At 42.0% G+C, this 18,243-nt stretch overlaps 2 protein-coding genes across 6 annotated transcripts in view; one reads left to right on the top strand and one right to left on the bottom strand.

The window, feature by feature from the left end:
* Window positions 1-17,983, top strand: part of ZCCHC10 (zinc finger CCHC-type containing 10) — a 31,112-nt gene extending 13,129 nt beyond the window's left edge. For 3 of the 5 annotated variants that reach the window (XM_003900094.5, XM_009209068.4, XM_003900093.5), the window contains 3 exons: window positions 7,704-7,865; window positions 14,859-14,900; window positions 16,112-17,983. In XM_003900094.5, the coding sequence (XP_003900143.1) occupies window positions 7,704-7,865; window positions 14,859-14,900; window positions 16,112-16,379 (472 nt within the window). In that variant the 3' untranslated portion in view covers window positions 16,380-17,983. Of the gene's footprint in view, window positions 1-2,294; window positions 2,417-3,825; window positions 3,943-7,703; window positions 7,866-14,858; window positions 14,901-16,111 lie in introns of all 5 variants that reach the window. The other 2 variants (XR_648489.3, XM_017959856.2) reach the window with 2 other exon arrangements.
* LOC108586421 (cytochrome c oxidase subunit NDUFA4) lies at window positions 10,816-11,333 on the bottom strand. Its single transcript, XM_031666455.1, has one exon. The coding sequence runs from the start codon at window positions 11,294-11,296 to the stop codon at window positions 11,048-11,050; it is 249 nt and encodes an 82-aa protein (XP_031522315.1). The 5' UTR covers window positions 11,297-11,333; the 3' UTR covers window positions 10,816-11,047.
* Window positions 17,984-18,243: the final 260 nt, after the last annotated feature.

Here is an 18,243-nt window from a genome sequence, read left to right as displayed (position 1 = left end):
AGATTACTTCTAAAATTTAGTGGCTTATAACAATAAGTATTAATGCATAATTTCCCTGGGTCAGGAATTGAGGAGTGACCTAGGTGAGTGGTTCTGACTCAGGCTGTCCCATGTGGTTGTGATCAGGATGTTGGTAGGGGCAGCAGTTATCTGAAGGCTTGACCAGAACTAGGAATCTGCTTCCCAGATGGTTCACTTACATGGCTATTGACAGAAGGGTGAGGTTCCTTGCCACATAGGTCATTGTGGCGGCTGCTTGACTATCTTGATAACATGACAGCTGCTTGACCTAGTCTTCAAAGTCACACTCCCTCACCTTGCTTCATTCTGTTAGTTGGAAGCAAGTTGTGAAGTCCAAGCCACACCCAAGGAGAGGGGAATTACAATTCCACAAAATTTGTGGACATATTTTAAAACTGCCACAATTACAAAAGGATGAAAAGTAAGTTTACAGGCCAAACGCTGTGGCTTCTGCCTGTAATCCCAGCACTTTGGGAGGCAAAGTCAGCCAGATCACTTGAGGTCAGGAGTTCGAGACCAGCCTGGTCAACATGGTGAAACCCTGTCTCTACTGAAAATACAGAAATTAGCCGGGTGTGGTGATGCGCGCCTGTAATCCCAGCTACTCAGCAGGCTGAGGCAGGAGAATCTCTGGAACCCGGGAGGCAGAGGCTGCAGTGAGCTGAGATCATGCCACTGCACTCCATCCTGGGTGCCAGAGCAAGACTCAGTCTCAAAAAAAAGCAAAACAAAAAACAAAAAAACCTCACAATGGCGAACTCTGGTAGACACTCCTTAACCAAGGGATCAAAGTGAACGTCATCAGTAATAAGACAAATTTAAGTCTTATGGTAACCTGCTAGGATACAATGAGAAGTACACAGCATCACTTCTATTTTATTCCTGCCAAAGATTCTCAGAGATATCAGATGTGATAGCCAGCCTCCAAGATGGACTATGATGATCTCTGTCTCCTGGTACACCCTTGTGTAATCACGCATTATACCATGGTTGGTCTGTGTGATCAGTAGAATACAGCAAAAGTGATGGTCTTGGTCATTCACTCTGAGCAAAGCTGTGTTGTAAGCAGCACTGTGGAAAGGCCAACATGGCAAGAAACTAACGCCTTCTGCAAATAGCCACATGAGTGGGCTTGGAAGCAAATTTTCCAACTCAAATTAAAGCACACTGCAAAGATACCTGGCTTGTAATTTTCAAAAAAGTGTCAAGATCATGAAAGCAAGACGTGACGGAGGAACTCTTCCTACTGAAGGAGACTAAAGAAATGTGACAAGTGCAACTCTGGCGCTAAACTGAATTTGCTATACGGGACGTTAAGACATTTGATGAAACTTAAATGTGGTCTAAAGAGTAAATAGTAGGAATGTATCAATATTAATTTCTTGATTTTGATTGATATATAGGAGAAGTTTCTAGTTTACAGAAAATATGCAGTAAAATATTTTGGGTTGATGAGGAATCAAGTGGGCAACTTACAAATGATTCAGGAAAAATAATTATTTGAAACAGAGTTAGAACTTTTATGTAAGATTGTGACTGAAAATTTTTAAAAGCTATAATACATAAAGGAAAAGCAATATTGTAAATATTTTTTGGTATACTTGCGCGTGGATTTCTATTGCATGCAAGTAGAATTGCTGAGCCATAGAGTAAGCATATCTTTTCAAATATAGTAAATGGTTGTTTTTGAGTTTTTTTTTTTTTTCCAAAATAGTTGTGCCAATTTGTATTCTTATCAACAGTGGATGGATGTTTCTTTTCCTACATAACTTTTTTTTTTTTTTTTTTCTGTTTGAGACGGAGTCTTGCTTTGTTGCCCAGGCTGGAATGCAGTGGCACAAACTTGTCTGACCACAGTGTCCGCCACCTGGGTTCAAGCGAGTCTCCTGCCTCAGCCCTCCTAGTAGCTGGTACTACAGGTGCGCACCACCATGCCCCGCTAATTTTTGTATTTTTAGTAGAGATGGGGTTTCACTATGTTGTCCAGGCTGGTCTCGAACTACTGACCTTGTGATCTGCCTGCCTCAGCCTTCCAAAGTGCTGGGATTACACATGTGAGCCACCACGCCTGGCCTCTTTTGCTACATATCTTTGCTAACATTTGCTATTACTAGTTTTTATTTTTAGTCTTTCTGGGAGGGGTGTAGTGGTGTTGGGGTTTTAATTTGCTTTTCTTTGATTACTAATGAATACTTTTTCATATGTTTATTGTTCATTTGTGTTTCCTAGTCCCTTTTTAAAAATTTTTTTGTTTTTTGTTTTTTGTTTTTGAGATGGAGCCTCATTCTGTCGCCCAGGCTGGAGTGCAGCGGCGCTGTCTTGGCTCACTGCAGTCTCTGCCTCTCAGGTTCAAGCAATTCTCCTGCCTCAGCCTTGCAAGTAGCTGGGACCACAGGTGTGTGTTGCCATGCCCAGCTAATTTTTTGTATTTTTAGTAGAAACGAGGTTTCACCATGTTGGCCAGGCTGGTCTTGGGCTTCCGGCCTCAACTGATCCACCCGCCTTGGCCTCCCAAAGTGCTAGGATTACAGGCGTGAGCCACTGTGATTGGCCCCTAGTCCCATTTTTGTACTGTCTTTTCATATTCTACTTCATCTTGTTTTTCTGTTATATTTTGTCTGTTACTAGCCTTTTGAATTTCTGTACACTTTTTTTTTTTTTGAGATGGAGTCTCAGTCTGTTGCCCAGGCTGGAGTGCAGTGGTATGATCTTGGCTCACTGCAACCTCTGCCTCCCAAGTTCAAGAAATTCTCCTGCCTCAGCCTCCCAAGTAGCTGGGATTACAGGCCTACACCACCACACCTGGCTAATTTTTATATTTTTAGTAGAGATGAGGTTTCACCATGTTGGCCAGGCTGGTCTTGAACTCCTGGCCTCAGGTGATTTGCCTGCCTCGACCTCCCAAGGTGCTGGGATTACAGGAGTGAGCCACCGAGCCTGGCCCACTTTTTTTTTTTTTTTTTTTTTGAGATGGATCCTCTCTCTGTCGCTCAGGCTGGGGTGCAGTGGCACGATCTTGGTTCACTGAAACCTCTGCCTGCCAGGTTCAAGCAATTCTCCTGCCTCAGCCTCCCAGGTAGTTGGGGACTACAGGTGCATGCCACCATGCCCAGATAATTTTAAAAAAATTTTTTTGGTGGAAATGGGCTTTCACCATGTTACCCACGCTGGTCTTGAACTTCTGACCTCAAGTGATCTGCCTACCTTGGCCTCCCAGGTAGTTGGGGACTACAGGTGCATGCCACTATGCCCAGATAATTTAAAAAAATTTTTTTTTGGTGGAGATGGGCTTTCACCGTGTTACCCATGCTGGTCTCGAACTTCTGACCTCAAGTGATCTGCCTACCTTGGCCTCCCAGAGTGCTGGGGTTACAGGAGAGAGCCATCGAGCCTGGCTGTGTACACATTTTATAATGAGCTTGTTAAGTTCTGCACCCAAAGAAACTTTTGGGATTTTTATTGGAATTGCTTTGAATCTATACAGGAATTTGGAGAGAATTGACATTTTATAATATTGAACCTTCCAGTCTATGAACATGGTATATCCCTCTATTTGTTTAGCTACTTATATTGGTATTTAATTTATCTCAGTCAGGGTTTTTGTTTTTTTGTTTGTTTGTTTTTGTTTTTAGATGGAGTCTCACTCTACTGCCCAGGCGGGACTGCAGTGGTGTGATCTTGGCTCACTGCATCCTCTACTGCCGTGGTCTTGGTTCAAGCAATTCTCCTGCCTTAGCCTCCTGAGTAGCTAGGATTGCAGGTGTCTGCCACTGCGCCCAGCTAATTTTTTTGTATTTTTATTAGAGATGGGGTTTCGTCATCTTGGCCAGGATGGTCCTGAACTCCTGACTTTGTGATCCACCTGCCTTGGCCTCCCAAAGTGTTGGGATTACAGGCGTGAGCCACCACGCCTGGTCTAAGGTTTGTTTTTGCCTAAAAGTCTCACACTTCTTTTCTCTGTTTTCTAGGTATTTGGTAGTTTCTAGGATTATTATAAATATTATCTTTTTAAAATGTTCACTTATGCAGTGGCTCATGTCTGTAATCTGGGAGGCCAAAGCAGGAGGATTGCTTGAGCCCAGGAGTTCAAGACCAGCCTTGGCAACTTAGTGAGACCTCTTCTCTTAAAAAAAAAAAAAAAAAATTTCTTTTAAATTAAAAGATTCCTTTTAGCCAGGTGCGGTGGCTCACACCTGTAATCCCAATACTTTGGAAGGCCAAGGTGGGTGGATCACCTGAGGTCAGGAGTTCGAGACCAGCCTGACCAACATAGTGAAACCCCGCATCTACTAAAAATACAAAAAAATTAGCTGGGTATGGTGGCAGGCACCTGTAATCCCAGCTACTGGGGAGGCTAAGGCTGGAGAATCACTTGAATCCAGGAGGTGGCTGTTGCAGTGAGCTGAGATCGCGCCATTGTACTCCAGCCTGGACAACAAGAGCAAAACTCCATCTCAAAAAAAAAAAAAAACAAAGTTCCTTTTAAACTGTTTTTGTGGCTGGGTGCAGTGATTCACACCTGTAATCCCAGCACTTTAGGAGGCCGAGGTGCGAGGATCACTTGAGCTCAGGAATTTGAAACTAGCCTGGGCAACATAAGGAGACCTCATCTCTACAAACTAAATACAAAAACTGTTTTTGTTATATAGAAACTCAATTCATCTTTATATGGTGCCTCTATAGCTAATATAAGGTTCCATAAACCATGGTCACTGAATCCTGCCTGCTACCTGTTTTTGGAGGCTCATAAGCTAAGAATGTTGTTTATGTATGAGCCTCCATTTTGTCCACGAAATATGGAAATTTGTTTTCTCTCATGTTACATGAGTACCTATATAACATCCACAGTTTTGCCTCTTGTTCCACAAAGACTATAATATTTACTACCTGACCCTTTACAGAAAAATTTGCTGACCTGTACCGGGCGTGGTGGCTCACACCTGTAATGCTAGCACTTTGGGAGACTGAGGCGGGTGGATTGCCTGAGCCCAGGAGATTGAGACCAGCCAGGATAACATGGTGAAACCCCGTCTCTACTAAAATACAAAAAATTAGCTGTGCGTGGTGGTGTGTGCCTGTAGTTCCAGCTACTCCGGAAGCTGACGCAGGAGAATTGCTTTAACCTGGGAGGCAGAGGTTGCAGTAAGCCGAGATCGCGCCACTGCACTCCAGCCTGGGCGACAGAGCAAGACTTTGTCTCCAAAAAAAAAAAAAAAAAAAATTGCGGACCCAAATGTAAAACCTTGCTAAACTCACTTAATTCTAATTATTTCAAAATATTTTATCTGTAGATTCATTAGGATTTACAGTGTACCTAATGCGTAATCGATAAGAAATGACAGGTTTTTTCCTTTTCAGTTCTTTTATTTCTTTTTCTTCCTTGGCTGTATCAGTCCAATTTCAGGGACTGGATTTTTCTCAGTCTTCTAGGTAACTAGAAGTTGGCTGAAGTTTGTAAAAACTTGGGTTTATTCGTAGGGTATAGCCCTTCATCTTAACTCTGACACAGAGTTTGTCTCCTTAGCTTGTAATATGTGATACTTACTCTCTTGTGATGGACAGACACACCCAGCACAGAAGTTGACTGAACTCTGGATTTCTGTCTTGTTCCATATCTTGTTTTAATTTTTTTTTTTTTTTTTTTTTGAGACAGAGCCTCACTCTGGCACCCAGGCCAGAGTGCAGTGGCGTGATCTCGGCTCACTGGAACGTCTGCCTTCTAGGGTCAAACGATTCTCCTGCCTCGGCTTCCTGAGTAGCTGAGATTACAGGTGTGCGCCACCAAGCCTGGCAATTTTTGTATTAGTAAAGACAAGGGTTTCACCATGTTGGCCACGCTGGTCTCGAATTTCTGACCTCAAGCAATCCGCCTGCCTCAGCCCCACAAAGTGCTGGGATTACGAGAATAAGCCACCGTGCCTGGCCTTTTTTTTTTTTTTTTTTTTTTAAGAGACAGAATCAGGCAGGGCACAGTGGCTCATGCCTGTAATCCCAGCACTTTGGGAGGCCGAAGTAGGTGGATCACTTGAGGCCAGGAGTTTGAGACCAGCCTGGCCAACATGGCAAAACCCCACCTCTACAGAAAATACAAAAATTAGCCGGGCATGATAGTGCATGCCTGTAGTCTCAACTATTTGGGAGGCTGAGGTGGGAGAATCGCTTGAACCTGGGAGGCAGAGTTGTGGTAAGCCAATATCGTGCCACTGCACTCCGGCCTGGGCAACAGAGTGAGACTCCATCTTTTAAAAAAAAAAAGAGAGAGAATCTCCCTCTGTCACCCAGGTTGAAGTGCAGTGGCGCAATGATAGCTTACTGTAGCCTTGAACTCCTGGGCTCGATTGCGCCTCCTCTCTCAGCTTCCCAAGTAGCTGGGACTAGAGGTGTTTGCCACCACACCTGGCTAATTTTTGTAGTTTTTGTAGAGACAGGGTTTTACCATGTTGCCCAGGCTAGTCTCAAACTTCTGAGCTCCAATTATCTGCCTGCCTTGGCCTCCCAAAGTGCTGGGATTACAAGCGTGAACCACCGGGCCTGGCCTGGGCTAATTTTCCAAAATTTGTTGTAGAGATAGAGTCTTGCTGTGTTGTCCTGCCTGGCTGGTCTCAAATTCCTGGCCTCAAGCAATCGTTCCACCTGTGGCCTCCCAGAATGCTGGGATTACAGACGTGAGCCAGTTCAGCTGGTCAGGTTGATTATTCTTTACCCCCTTGTTGATTTGCTGATTTTTTTTTTTTTTTTGAGATGGGAGTCTCACCCTGTTGCCCGAGCTGGAGTGCAATGGCGCAATCGAGGCTCACTGCAACCTCCATCTCCCAGGTTCAAATGATTCTCCTGCCTCAGCCTCCCATGTAGCTGGGATTACAGGTGCCTGCCACCACGCCCAGCTAATTTTTGTATTTTTAGTAGAGACGGGGTTTCACCACATTGGCCAGGCTGGTCTCGAACTCCTGACCTCGTGATCCACCCACCTCGGCCTCCCAAAGTGCTGAGATTACAGGCATGAGCCACTGCGCCTGGCCTGATTTTCTGATTCTATTTTTTTTTTTTCTTTTTTTTTTGAGATGGAGTCTCACTCTGTCACCCAGGCTGGAGTACAGTGGCACGATCTTGGCTCACTGCAAGTTCCGTCTCCCGGCTTCATGCCATTCTCCTGCCTCAGCCTCCCCAGTAACTGGGACTGCAGGCGCCCACCACCATGCCCAGCTAATTTTTTGTATTTTTAGTAGAGATGGGATTTCACCGTGTTAGCCAGGATGATCTCCATCTCCTGACCTCGTGATCCGCCTGCCTCAGCCTCCCAAAGTGCTGGGATTACAGGCATGAGCCACCGTTCCTGGCCGGAAACTCCTATTTTTAAAACCATCACATCTTGTGAGATTTATTCACTATCACGAGAACAGCACAGGAAAGGTCTGCCCCTATGATTAAGTTACCTCCCACCAGGTTTCTTCCACAACATGTGGGAATTCAATATGAGATTTGGATAGGGACACAGCCAAACCATATAATTATACTTATTAGACTTGTATTCAATCTCACATAATACAAAGAATAAAATGTTTATTTTTGTGAATTGGACCATAAGAGTAAACATAATTTTATTCTTCATATTTTTTATAGTTCTCAGTGTGAAAGTCACAAGATAGAATTTTAAGGCTTGTATTCTACTTTTTGTTCTGTAGTGAAGCAAATAAGCAACATGTAAGATGTCAGAAATGCTTGGAATTTGGACATTGGACTTACGAATGCACAGGAAAAAGAAAATACCTACACAGGCCCTCAAGGACAGCAGAACTAAAGAAAGCTTTAAAAGAAAAAGAAAACAGATTATTATTACAGCAAAGGTAGGTTTACATGTGGTATACAAAGGAATTTTTTTTAATGTGTATTTATAGACTTTATTAAAGGACCAAATGTTTAATGGTGGTTCTCCAGATTTTAATTATAATGTTAGTGATGTTTAATGGATGCTTACTATGTGCCAAGCACTATTCTAGGGTCTTTATAAGTATTAGTTTATTTAAACCTGATATCTACACTATTAAGGTGGGTAGTATTATTGTCTTCATTTTACATATGAAGAAACTAAAGCAAGGAGATGTTGAATAACTTACTCATTGTCATACAGCTAGTAAGAAGAAAAAGTATGTGTTAAAGCATGCAGCCTGTCCCCCAGATTCATGGTCTTAGTCATTTTGCTTTATTGCCTCAACTGTCAATGAAATGACAATTGAATTAAGAGATTGATTATATGAACTGACATGGAAAGCTATCCAAGAAGTATCAGGTATATTAAATAAGGTAGAGAACAGAATATATAATATGCTATGATTTATGTTTATAAAAAGAAGAATTGGCTGGGCACAATGGCTCACACCTGTAATCCCAACACTTTGGGAGGCTGAGGCGGGCAGATCACATGAGTCCAGTAGTTTGAGACCATCCAACATGGTGAAATCCTGTCTCTATTAAAAATACAAAAATTAGCCGGGCATGGTGGCAGGTACCTGTAATCCCAGCTATTCAGGAGGCTAAGGCAAGAGAATCACTTGAACCTGGGCGATGGAGGTTTTGGTGAGCTGAGATCGTGCCACTGCATTCCTGACTGGGCGACAGAGCGAGACTCTGTCTCAAAAACAAAAAACAAACAAACAAAAAAAGCAGCATCTTCATAAGGGCTGTTAGCTGTAGAATAGTTTCTTAAGTATTTAGACTTTCAAGGCAGCAGTCTTCCAATTTGTGGACATGAAAGTTCTTCAAGAGTTATGCAGGAACAGATAACCAATTTCTAGATTATCAACATTCATATACAATTCTTCCTAAAACAAATCTGGATGAGGACTTGCCTACTGGTCTCCTTTTCTACTTCCCCTTTTCTAATGATGCTTTTCTAATCTCATAAAAGAAAGGTATACCTCTCACCCATCTCTAACATACCTTAGTGTATTGTCCTCATGTATGAAAACCTAGACGGTTTTTCAGAATGGTGACGTTTGGGCTGAGAAAGTGAATGGTCATAATAGTTTTGTTTGTTTGTTCGTTTGTTTGTTTTGAGACAGGGTCTCACTATGTCACCCAGGCTGGAGTGCAGTCTCATCTCACTGCAACCTCCACCTCCTGGGTTCAAGTACTTCTCCCACCTCAGCCTCCCAAGTAGCTGAGACTTCAGGTGCCCACCACCACGCCTGGCTAATTTTTTGTATTTTTGGTAGAGATGGGATTTTGCCATGTTGCCCGGGTGGTCTCAAACTCCTGAGCTCAAGCAGTCCACCCACCTCAGCCTCCCAAAGTGCTGAGATTATAGAGGTGAGACACCGTGCCCAGCTGGCCATAATTTTTGAGAGTAAAATTTTTTTTTTTGAGTCAGAGTCTCGCTGTGTCACCCAGGCTGGAGTGCACTGGTGCGATCTCAGCTCACTTCAACCTCTGCCTCCCAGGTTCAAGTGATTGTGCCTCAGCCTCCAGAGTAGCTGGGAGTACAGGCACGTGCCACCGCACCCAGCTAATTTTTTGTAATTTTAGTAGCGACAGGGTTTCACCATGTTAGCCAGGATGGTCTTGATCTCCTGACCTCATGATCCACCCGCCTCGGCCTCCCAAAGTACTGGGATTACAGGCGTGAGCCAACGCACCCAGCCGAGAGTAAATTCTTTTTTAAGGTTTTTCCTTAAACAAAATTGAAGAGGACCTAATTGAATTGTCAATTAAAAAATATATTTTAATGGTATATTATTATGTGACTTGTGGAATATAACAGATGGAATGCAGAGAATTGAGTGATAGGGAAGTAACAAAAGTCTTTCCATTCCAATCAATCTATTTAGATTATGGTTTCTCTAGGTTAAATATGTAACACTTAAAAATAAGAATTAAGCTGGGCATGGTGGCTCATGCCTATAATCCCAGCACTTTGGTAGGCTGAGGCGGGCGGATCACCTGAGGTTGGGAGTTCGAGACCAACCTGAGACCAACATGGAGAAACGCCGTCTCTACTAAAAATACAAAATTATCCAGGCATGGTGGTGCATGCCCATAATCCCAGCTGCTTGGGAGACTGAGGCAGGAGAACTGCTTGAACCAGGGAGGCAGAGGTTGTGGTGAGCCGAGATTGCACCATTGCACTCCAGCCTGGGCAACAAGAGCAAAACTCCATCTCAAAAAAAAATAAATAATAAGAATTAATTCCCCAGGAGCCATCTCTATTGAAAAAATAAAATTTAAAAATAGGAATTTAATTGATGCCGAACCTGGTCACATTCTACTATGAAGAAATATTTATTTATAGATACATAAACTAGAAAAAAATCTGTCATTAAGAAATGCATTTCCGGACTGGTCACAGTGGCTCATGCCTGTAATTCCAGCACTATGGGAGGCCGAGGTGGGTGGATCACTCGAGGTCAGGAGTTCGAGACCATCCTGGCCAACATGGCAAAACCCTGCCTCTACTAAAAATACAAAAATTAGCTGGGTGCGGTGGTGCACCCTGTAATTGCAGCTACTTGGGAGGCTGAGGCAGGAGGCTCACTTGAACCCAGGAGGCAGAAGTTGCAGGGAGCTGAAATCACACCACTGCACTCCAGCCTGGGTGATACAGCAAGACTCTATCTCACCAAGAAAAAAAATATATATATATACACGTACACACACACACACACACACATACACACACATATGTGTATATACATTACCAATAAATTTGTTTTAATGTAATAATTATTAAACTTTATACTATCAACCAGATGCTGTGGCTCATGCCTGTAATCCCAGCACTTTGGGAGGCCAAGATAAGAGGATCACTTGAGGCCAGGAGTCTTAAGACCAGTCTAGGCAACATAGCAAGACCCTGTTTCTTTTTTTTTTTTTTAACTTTCAGTTATTTATTAATCAGTGTAATCTCCAGTAGATTACATCAACATGATTTCATGCATTTAGAGGAGAAATATTTCCTGGTTAAGTGGAAAATTGGGCAGATGGCTTCTGGAAGACCTTCATTCTAAAGCAGCTTTATAGTGAAACGTTTCATTTAGAAATCTGTACCTTCTTTCTTTAATTTGCTGTAATCCACATTCACTGAGTAGAACTTGTATTGATCATTGGGACCTAGTTTGTTCCAGGGCTCTGGGTTATTCTTTCTGTCCCAACAAACATCTGGATTGAACAATGCCAGATGCAAGAGAAACAGTGCTGCTCCAGTACCTCCAGTTCCAATAAATACAAAGAGGGGGATCAGCTTCGCATGCTTCTTGGCCTGACCCGTGAGCTGGCGGAGCATGTTTGCGGCAGAAGCCTCCGCCAGGAAAGGAGAGAGCCAGCCTAGCCACCAGGCCCTGAACTAAGTAGTATCGCCAAGACCCTGTTCCTTAAAAAAAGGCTGGGTGTGATGGCTTACGCTTATAATCCCAACACTTTGGGAGGCCAAGGTGGGTGGATCACCTGAGGTCAAGAGTTCGATACCAGCCTGGCCAACATAGTGAAACCCCATCTCTACTAAAAGTACAAAAATTAGCCAGGCATGGTGGCGGGCACCTGTAATCCCAGCTACTCAGGAGTCTGAGACAGGAGAATTGCTTGAACCTGGGAGGTGGAGGAGGTTGAAGTGAGCTGAGATCACGCAACAGCACTCCCACCTGGGCGACAGAACGAGCCTCTGCCTCAAAAAAAAAAAGCATCAACTGTTAAACATGTTCACATGTTCTTATGTGAATAATAGGTATTAAATTATTGTAGAACTTTTAATAATATTTATATAACATGCCCTTTGCAAATACTGAAACTTAGAATTGCTAGTACAAATTTTCCAGAAATTATTTTATTAGGAATGTAAGCAAAAAAAAATGTTTGAAAACCCCTGTCCTAAAGAATGAAATACGGGTTATGAAAATTTTCATTCTAGTTTAGGCACACACCTATAATCCCAGCACGTTGGGAAGCTAAGGTGGGAGGATCACTTGAGGACAGGAGTTTGAGACCAGCCTGGGCAACATAGCAAGACCCACCTCTACAAAAAATAAATAAATAAATAAAATTTTATTTTGACATTTACGTTTTTCTAATTGTATCTCACAAGTATTTTGGTCTAAAACATATATAATTACATAAATCTGGCTTTGTTAAAGAAAAGACTGCTGGCCGGGCACCGTGGCTGACACCTGCAATCCCAGCACTTTGGGAGGCCGAAGCAGGTGAATCACAAGATCAGGAGCTTGAGACCATCCTGGCTAACACGGTGAAACCCTGTCTCTACTAAAAATACAAAAAAATTAGCTGGGCATGGTGGCAGGCGCCTGTGGTCCCAGCTACTCAGGAGGCTGAGGCAGGAGAATGGCGTGAACCCGGGAGGTGGAGCTTGCAGTGAGCCAAGATCACGCCACTGCACTCCAGCCTGGGCAACAGAGGGAGATTCCATTCTCAAAAAAAAAAAAAAAAGAATGCTGAGTTTTGATTCAGTTATAATTTAGTAAGTATACTTCACCCTCTTATTTTACTCCCAAAATGACAATTCAGTAAGTAATTCCATTGTGTAAAAAACTTTACATAAATACATGTTTATGTTTGGAGACTCAGGAAATAAGGATGGAAGCATTATCTAGGAAATATAGAGAAGGCCAGAAGATAAAAACGTTGGCCATGTGTGGTGGCTCACACTTGTAATCCCAACACTTTGGGAGGCTGAGGTGAGCATATTGCTTGAGCTTAGGAGTTCAGGACCAGCCTGGGCAACATGGTAAAACCTCGTCTCTACAAACAATACAAAATTTAGCTAGGCTTGGTGGTGCATGCTTGTATGCCCAGCTACTCCGGAGGTTGACGTGAGAGGATTGCTTGAGCCTGGGAGGCAGAGGTTGCAATAAGCCAAGATCGTGCCACTGCGCTCCAGCCTGGGTAATAGTGAGACCCTGTCTCAAAAAGAAAAAAAAAAAAAGTTAAATTTTCAGGACAGTGGTGATAGAATTAATTCTGTTTTTTCTTGTTGTTGTTGTTGTTGTTGTTTTTATTTTGAGACAGAGTCTTGCTCTGTCGCCCAAGCTGGAGTGCAATGGTGCGATCTCGGCTCACTGCAACCTCCGCCTCCCAGGTTCAAGAGATTCTCCTGCCTCAGTCTCCTGGGTAGCTGGGAGTATAGGCGTGCACCACCAAGCCTGGCTAATTTTTGTATTTTTTTAGTAGAAACAGAGTTTCACCATGTTGGCCAGGCTGGTCTTGAACTCCTGACGTCAAATGATCTGCCCGCTTCATCCTCCCAGAGTGCTGGGATTACAGGTGTGAGCCACTGCACCTGGCCTAATTCTGTAATTTAAAAACCTCATTTAGTATGCATGTTGTTTGACAGAATAGTAGCAGCAAGCCATTTGTCCCTTTCGTTCAGATTTACCAGACTTTATTCTTTATAAATAATGTGAGTGAACATACTTTTGAAGTATTAAATTTCTGGTCTTTTTTTTTTTTTTTTTTTTTTTGAGACGGAGTCTCGCTGTGTCGCCCAGGCTGGAGTGCAGTGGCGCGATCTCCGCTCGCTGCAAGCTCCGCCTCCCGGGTTCACGCCATTCTCCCGCCTCAGCCTCCTAGTAGCTGGGACTACAGGCGCCCGTGACCACGCCTGGCTAGTTTTTTGTATTTTTAGTAGAGACGGGGTTTCACCATGTTAGCCAGAATGGTCTCAATCTCCTGACCTTGTGATCCACCCGCCTCGGCCTCCCAAAGTGCTGAGATTACAGGTTGAGCCACCATGCCTGGCCAAATTTCTGGTCTTTAAAGAGTAAATCGGCTGGCTCACGCACGTAATCCCAGCACTTCGGGAGGCCGAGGCGGGCGGATCACAAGGTCAGGAGATCGAGACCATCCTAACACAGTAAAACCCTGTCTCTACTAAAAATACAAAAAATTAGCCAGGTGTGGTGGCGGGCGCCTGTAGTCCCAGCTACTCAGGAGGCTGAGGCAGGAGAATGGTGTGAACGCTGGTGGCGGAGCTTGCAGTGAGCCGAGATTGCGCCACTGCACTCCAGTCTGGGCGACAGCGAGACTCCATCTCAAAAAAAAAAAAAAAGGAAATAACTCGGCCAGACAGGGTGGCTCACACCTGTAATCCCAGGACTTTGGGAGGCCAAGGTGGGCGGATCATAAGGTCAGGAGTTTGAGACTAGCCTGGCCAGTATGGTGAAACTCCATCTCTACTAAAAATATAAAAATTAGCCGGGCTTGGTGGCATACACCTGTAGTCCCAGCTACTCAGGAGGCTGAGGCAGAAGAATTGCTTGAACCCGGGAGGTGGAGGTTGCAGTGAGTTAACATCGTGCCACTGCACCAGCCTGGACAACAGAACAAGATTTCATCTCAAAAAAAAAAAAAAAAAAAAGAGTAAATAACTCAACAGTTGGGGGACATACAGAAAAAGAAATATTTTAAATTAAAGGGCTGCTTTTGAAAAATTATGAAATAGCTATTTATATGATTCTGAGAACTCAAACTACAAATTACGGCTATTGTGCTATTTGCTTTGTTCTGTTGTTCAGTAAGTAGTGATATAGCTATGTCAGCCTCAGTTTCAGACTAAAAAAAAGTAATCATCTTAACTACTAACCTACCTGACTTTTATACAGGTGCTAAGATATGTTATCTTGCTTAAATGCTGGTTAAGTTGACTGCATGTACCATATACATCCTACAATAGCAGACTTTCCACTTGCTTATAATAAGAAATACTGTACTCTAGATGTGATAAAAAGACAGAATGTTTCTCCAGAGTAAAATGGTTTGGGGGATAGCAGAAGGGCTTGTCTGAGCGGTGTATAATCACTCTATTAACAGGAGCTTTTTTTCCCCCTCATGTTTATCAGCATTGGAGAAACCAATGTGGAAAGAAAGGCCAAGAAAAAAAGGTATGTGTGGTTTTAGTAGTGTTTTATAGATAACATGTAATACTAACTGGAGGGATGGGAAAGGTGATTTTAAAATAATAGCTATGCTGGACGCGGTGGCTCATGCCTGTAATCCCAGCACTTTGGGAGGCCGAGGTGGGTGGATCACCTGAGGTCAGGAGTTCGAGACCAGCCTGTCCAACATGGTGAAACCCTTTCTCTACTGAAAATACAAAATTAGCTGGGTGTCATGGCACATGCCTGTAATCCCAGCTACTCAGGAGGCTGAGGCAGGAGACTTGCTTGAACCCAGGAGGCAGAGGTTGCAGTAAGCCAAGATCATGCCATTGCATTCCAGCCTGGGCGACAGAGCAAATTCTGTCTCAAAAAAAATAGCTATAAGATTTGGATCTGAAGTCTCTTATTGCAATTTATAATTAAATAATAATCCTATTTTCTGATAAGTTCCTTTTTTTAACCTGTCTGGAAGTGCATTGCTTCTGTTTCTCCTTTTACTCCAACTTTCTAGAGTCCTTATACCTGGAAACAATAAATAATTGTCTTCCCTTGGCTTAGAATAGGAAGTGTTAATAGACTGGTAGGAAATTATTGGCCCGCCATATCTAGTCCAAAGTAGTTAAAATAAAGATGACGAAACAGTCACCAGCTATGCTACGTGAGGTTTAAATAGACCCAATTGTTACACTGCAGCTTTATTCTAACATTATTCCCTCTGAAACGTAATATAGTAGATATGCTTATCTTGAATTCCATCCAAGAGAGTTAAGTTGCTGAAGTAACAATGCCTTGTAGAGAGAGGAGCTGTGGTTTACAACAGTTAGGCAATCTCCAAAACATCAAACCTAAGGATAACATGCTAGCAAAGCTTCAGTATATAAGCATATTTATAAACGGAATCATATGAAATTGCTTTTGGCTGGGCATGGTGGCTCATGCTTGTAATCCTAGCACTTTGGGAGGCTGAGGCGGGTGGATCATGAGGTCAGGAGTTCGAGACCAGCCTGGCCAACATGATGAACATGGTGAAACCCCATCTCTGCTAAAAATACAAAAATCAGCTGGGCTGATTTTTGTATTTTTAGTGCACCCACTGCACTCCAGCCTGGGTGACACAGCAAGACTCCGTCCTGAAAAGAAAAAAAAATGAAATTACTTTTAACATTCTATTACATGTCACCTTCCCATGTATATAACTGTGTATTGTCTGATAGGTCTAAGAGTGTAACCAGTTCCAGTAGCAGTAGCAGTGACAGTTCTGCCAGTGATTCTTCATCAGAGAGTGAAGAAACATCTACCTCTTCCTCCTCAGAGGACAGTGACACTGATGAAAGCTCCTCTAGTTCCTCATCCTCAGCCTCCTCCACAACCTCTTCCTCCTCCTCTGATTCAGACTCAGACTCCAGTTCTTCCAGTAGCAGCAGCACCAGCACAGATAGCAGCTCTGACGATGAACCACCAAAGAAGAAGAAAAAGAAATAGAGTTGCTCCATCCATATTGGACCGATGGACTGAAAACATTAATGTGATTCTTGAAAGGGAATTTAGAATATGTTAAGGCCAAGTAGGTTAACTGGTGAACATTTCTAGAATTCAAAAGTTTGTCAATGTTTTACATTGTAAGAGCATAAAGAGTATTAATAATGGCTTATAGAGAGAGACTTTTTTATTTGAAGGGTGAATCTTGTTTTTCTTTTTTATCTTTAAAATATATCTCTAGAACTTAAAGCTGAAATCTGCAAATCTGTTTGTGTGATGAAACTATCTTTTCTCTCTGTGAAATAAATGCCATACTTTGTTATATATGTTGGTGGTATGTATCAGACATATTTTCAGGATGGTGCATCAGGACATCTGGCAGTGAATTTCTAATGCTTTTGGCTGCGTGTTATGTAAGATATAATATGTTGTTACTGTAAGCTTAGTTTTCCTACCGTTAATAAATGTGCTCTATTTTTACATTTATGTTCAGAAAGTTATCTGCCTTTTTGTCCTAAGTGGTATGTTCAAGGAGCCTATTAATATATTTATAGTTTTTGAATGCTATAAGTTTCAAATTACTGTGTTATATCATTCATTTTCTTCTGGTTCCTTAAGTTTTTCAAGTTATCCTTTTCTGAGGAAAATTATTCTAGAGGAACCTAAAAAGGGACAAAACATTTGAAACTACTTAGGAGTCTAATATTGGTGCCTTCTGACAAAAGTCAGTGTATCAGAAAAGAAAGCAGCCATGTAAGAGGCTAACTCAAGTAGAAGTGCTAGAAATATCTTTGTGTATTAACATGCAATAAAAGGTACCATTCAAAGCAGGGGGAAAGGTAGGAAGAAGACGTAATTTTTACTGAAAATTAGGGCAATGTTGGTCACCTTTTATTAAAAGCTGTTTTTAAGCTTTCATAAAAGATTGCCTTTGCTATTTTTGAAAACACGTTATGACAGTTTGTATGGTAACTGGTCATATATATGACAGTCTACTGCATATATATGAATGACTACGATTAATCTGGTGTGTTTACATAGGATATACATAGTTGAAATCTAGCATGAAAGGTCAAAAAGGAAATACTGCACAATATTTCTTAAAAGCAAAATGCTGTTATTGTGATGAGTCTTTGGTTTAACATCACAGTATTCTGTGATGTCTTTTTAACTTTTTGGAAAGAGGTATCATTTGTAGAAAAAATTTGATTTGGGTTAAATATAGGTTTTTAAAACTATAAATGTTGTCTTTTTTATATTTTTATGAAAAAGCAGTAGAAAATTACTTTTGAAGAAAACAGGCTATTTAAATATTAAAATATATGTATGTTGTGAGTTTAAGGAGCCTATAATTGTCAGTTTTACAAAACCATCTGTGTTCAATGGTTGTAAATAAATTCTCAAAACATCATTTCAAAGGCTGCCTACAGAATATTATCACTTGACAGATAGAGTTAATAAATTACCAATCAGGTACATTTTATAATGTTTGTCTCTGTAAAGGTAATATTAGCAGTTAAAGAACACGGATGAGAAAAGAATGTGTTACATAGGTTGCATCACTTGCAGTTAAATAAAACTCACAATTTGTGCTCACAAGCTTAAAATTCTGTTATGTCTTTACTGTTTTATTTAATGCCAGTTCTTATTCCATTTGAGGTGTAAAGACATTTGAACAAATTCCAATTTTAGAGTTTTACTATTATGGCTGTTAAAAGTATGACTGGAGAAGTAGAGAGAGCAGGAACTCAGTTCTTCTTGTCAAGCATTTCACTCAAAAACACAGAATCAGGCTGGTCACAGTGGCTCACGCCTCTAATCCCAACATTTTGGGAAGCCAAGACAGGAGAATCACTTGAGTCCAGGA

This window comes from Papio anubis, chromosome 5 (genome assembly GCF_008728515.1).
Source record: "Papio anubis isolate 15944 chromosome 5, Panubis1.0, whole genome shotgun sequence".
NCBI classification, from domain to species: domain Eukaryota; kingdom Metazoa; phylum Chordata; class Mammalia; order Primates; family Cercopithecidae; genus Papio; species Papio anubis.
This window is presented reverse-complemented; position numbering and strand designations above follow the sequence as displayed.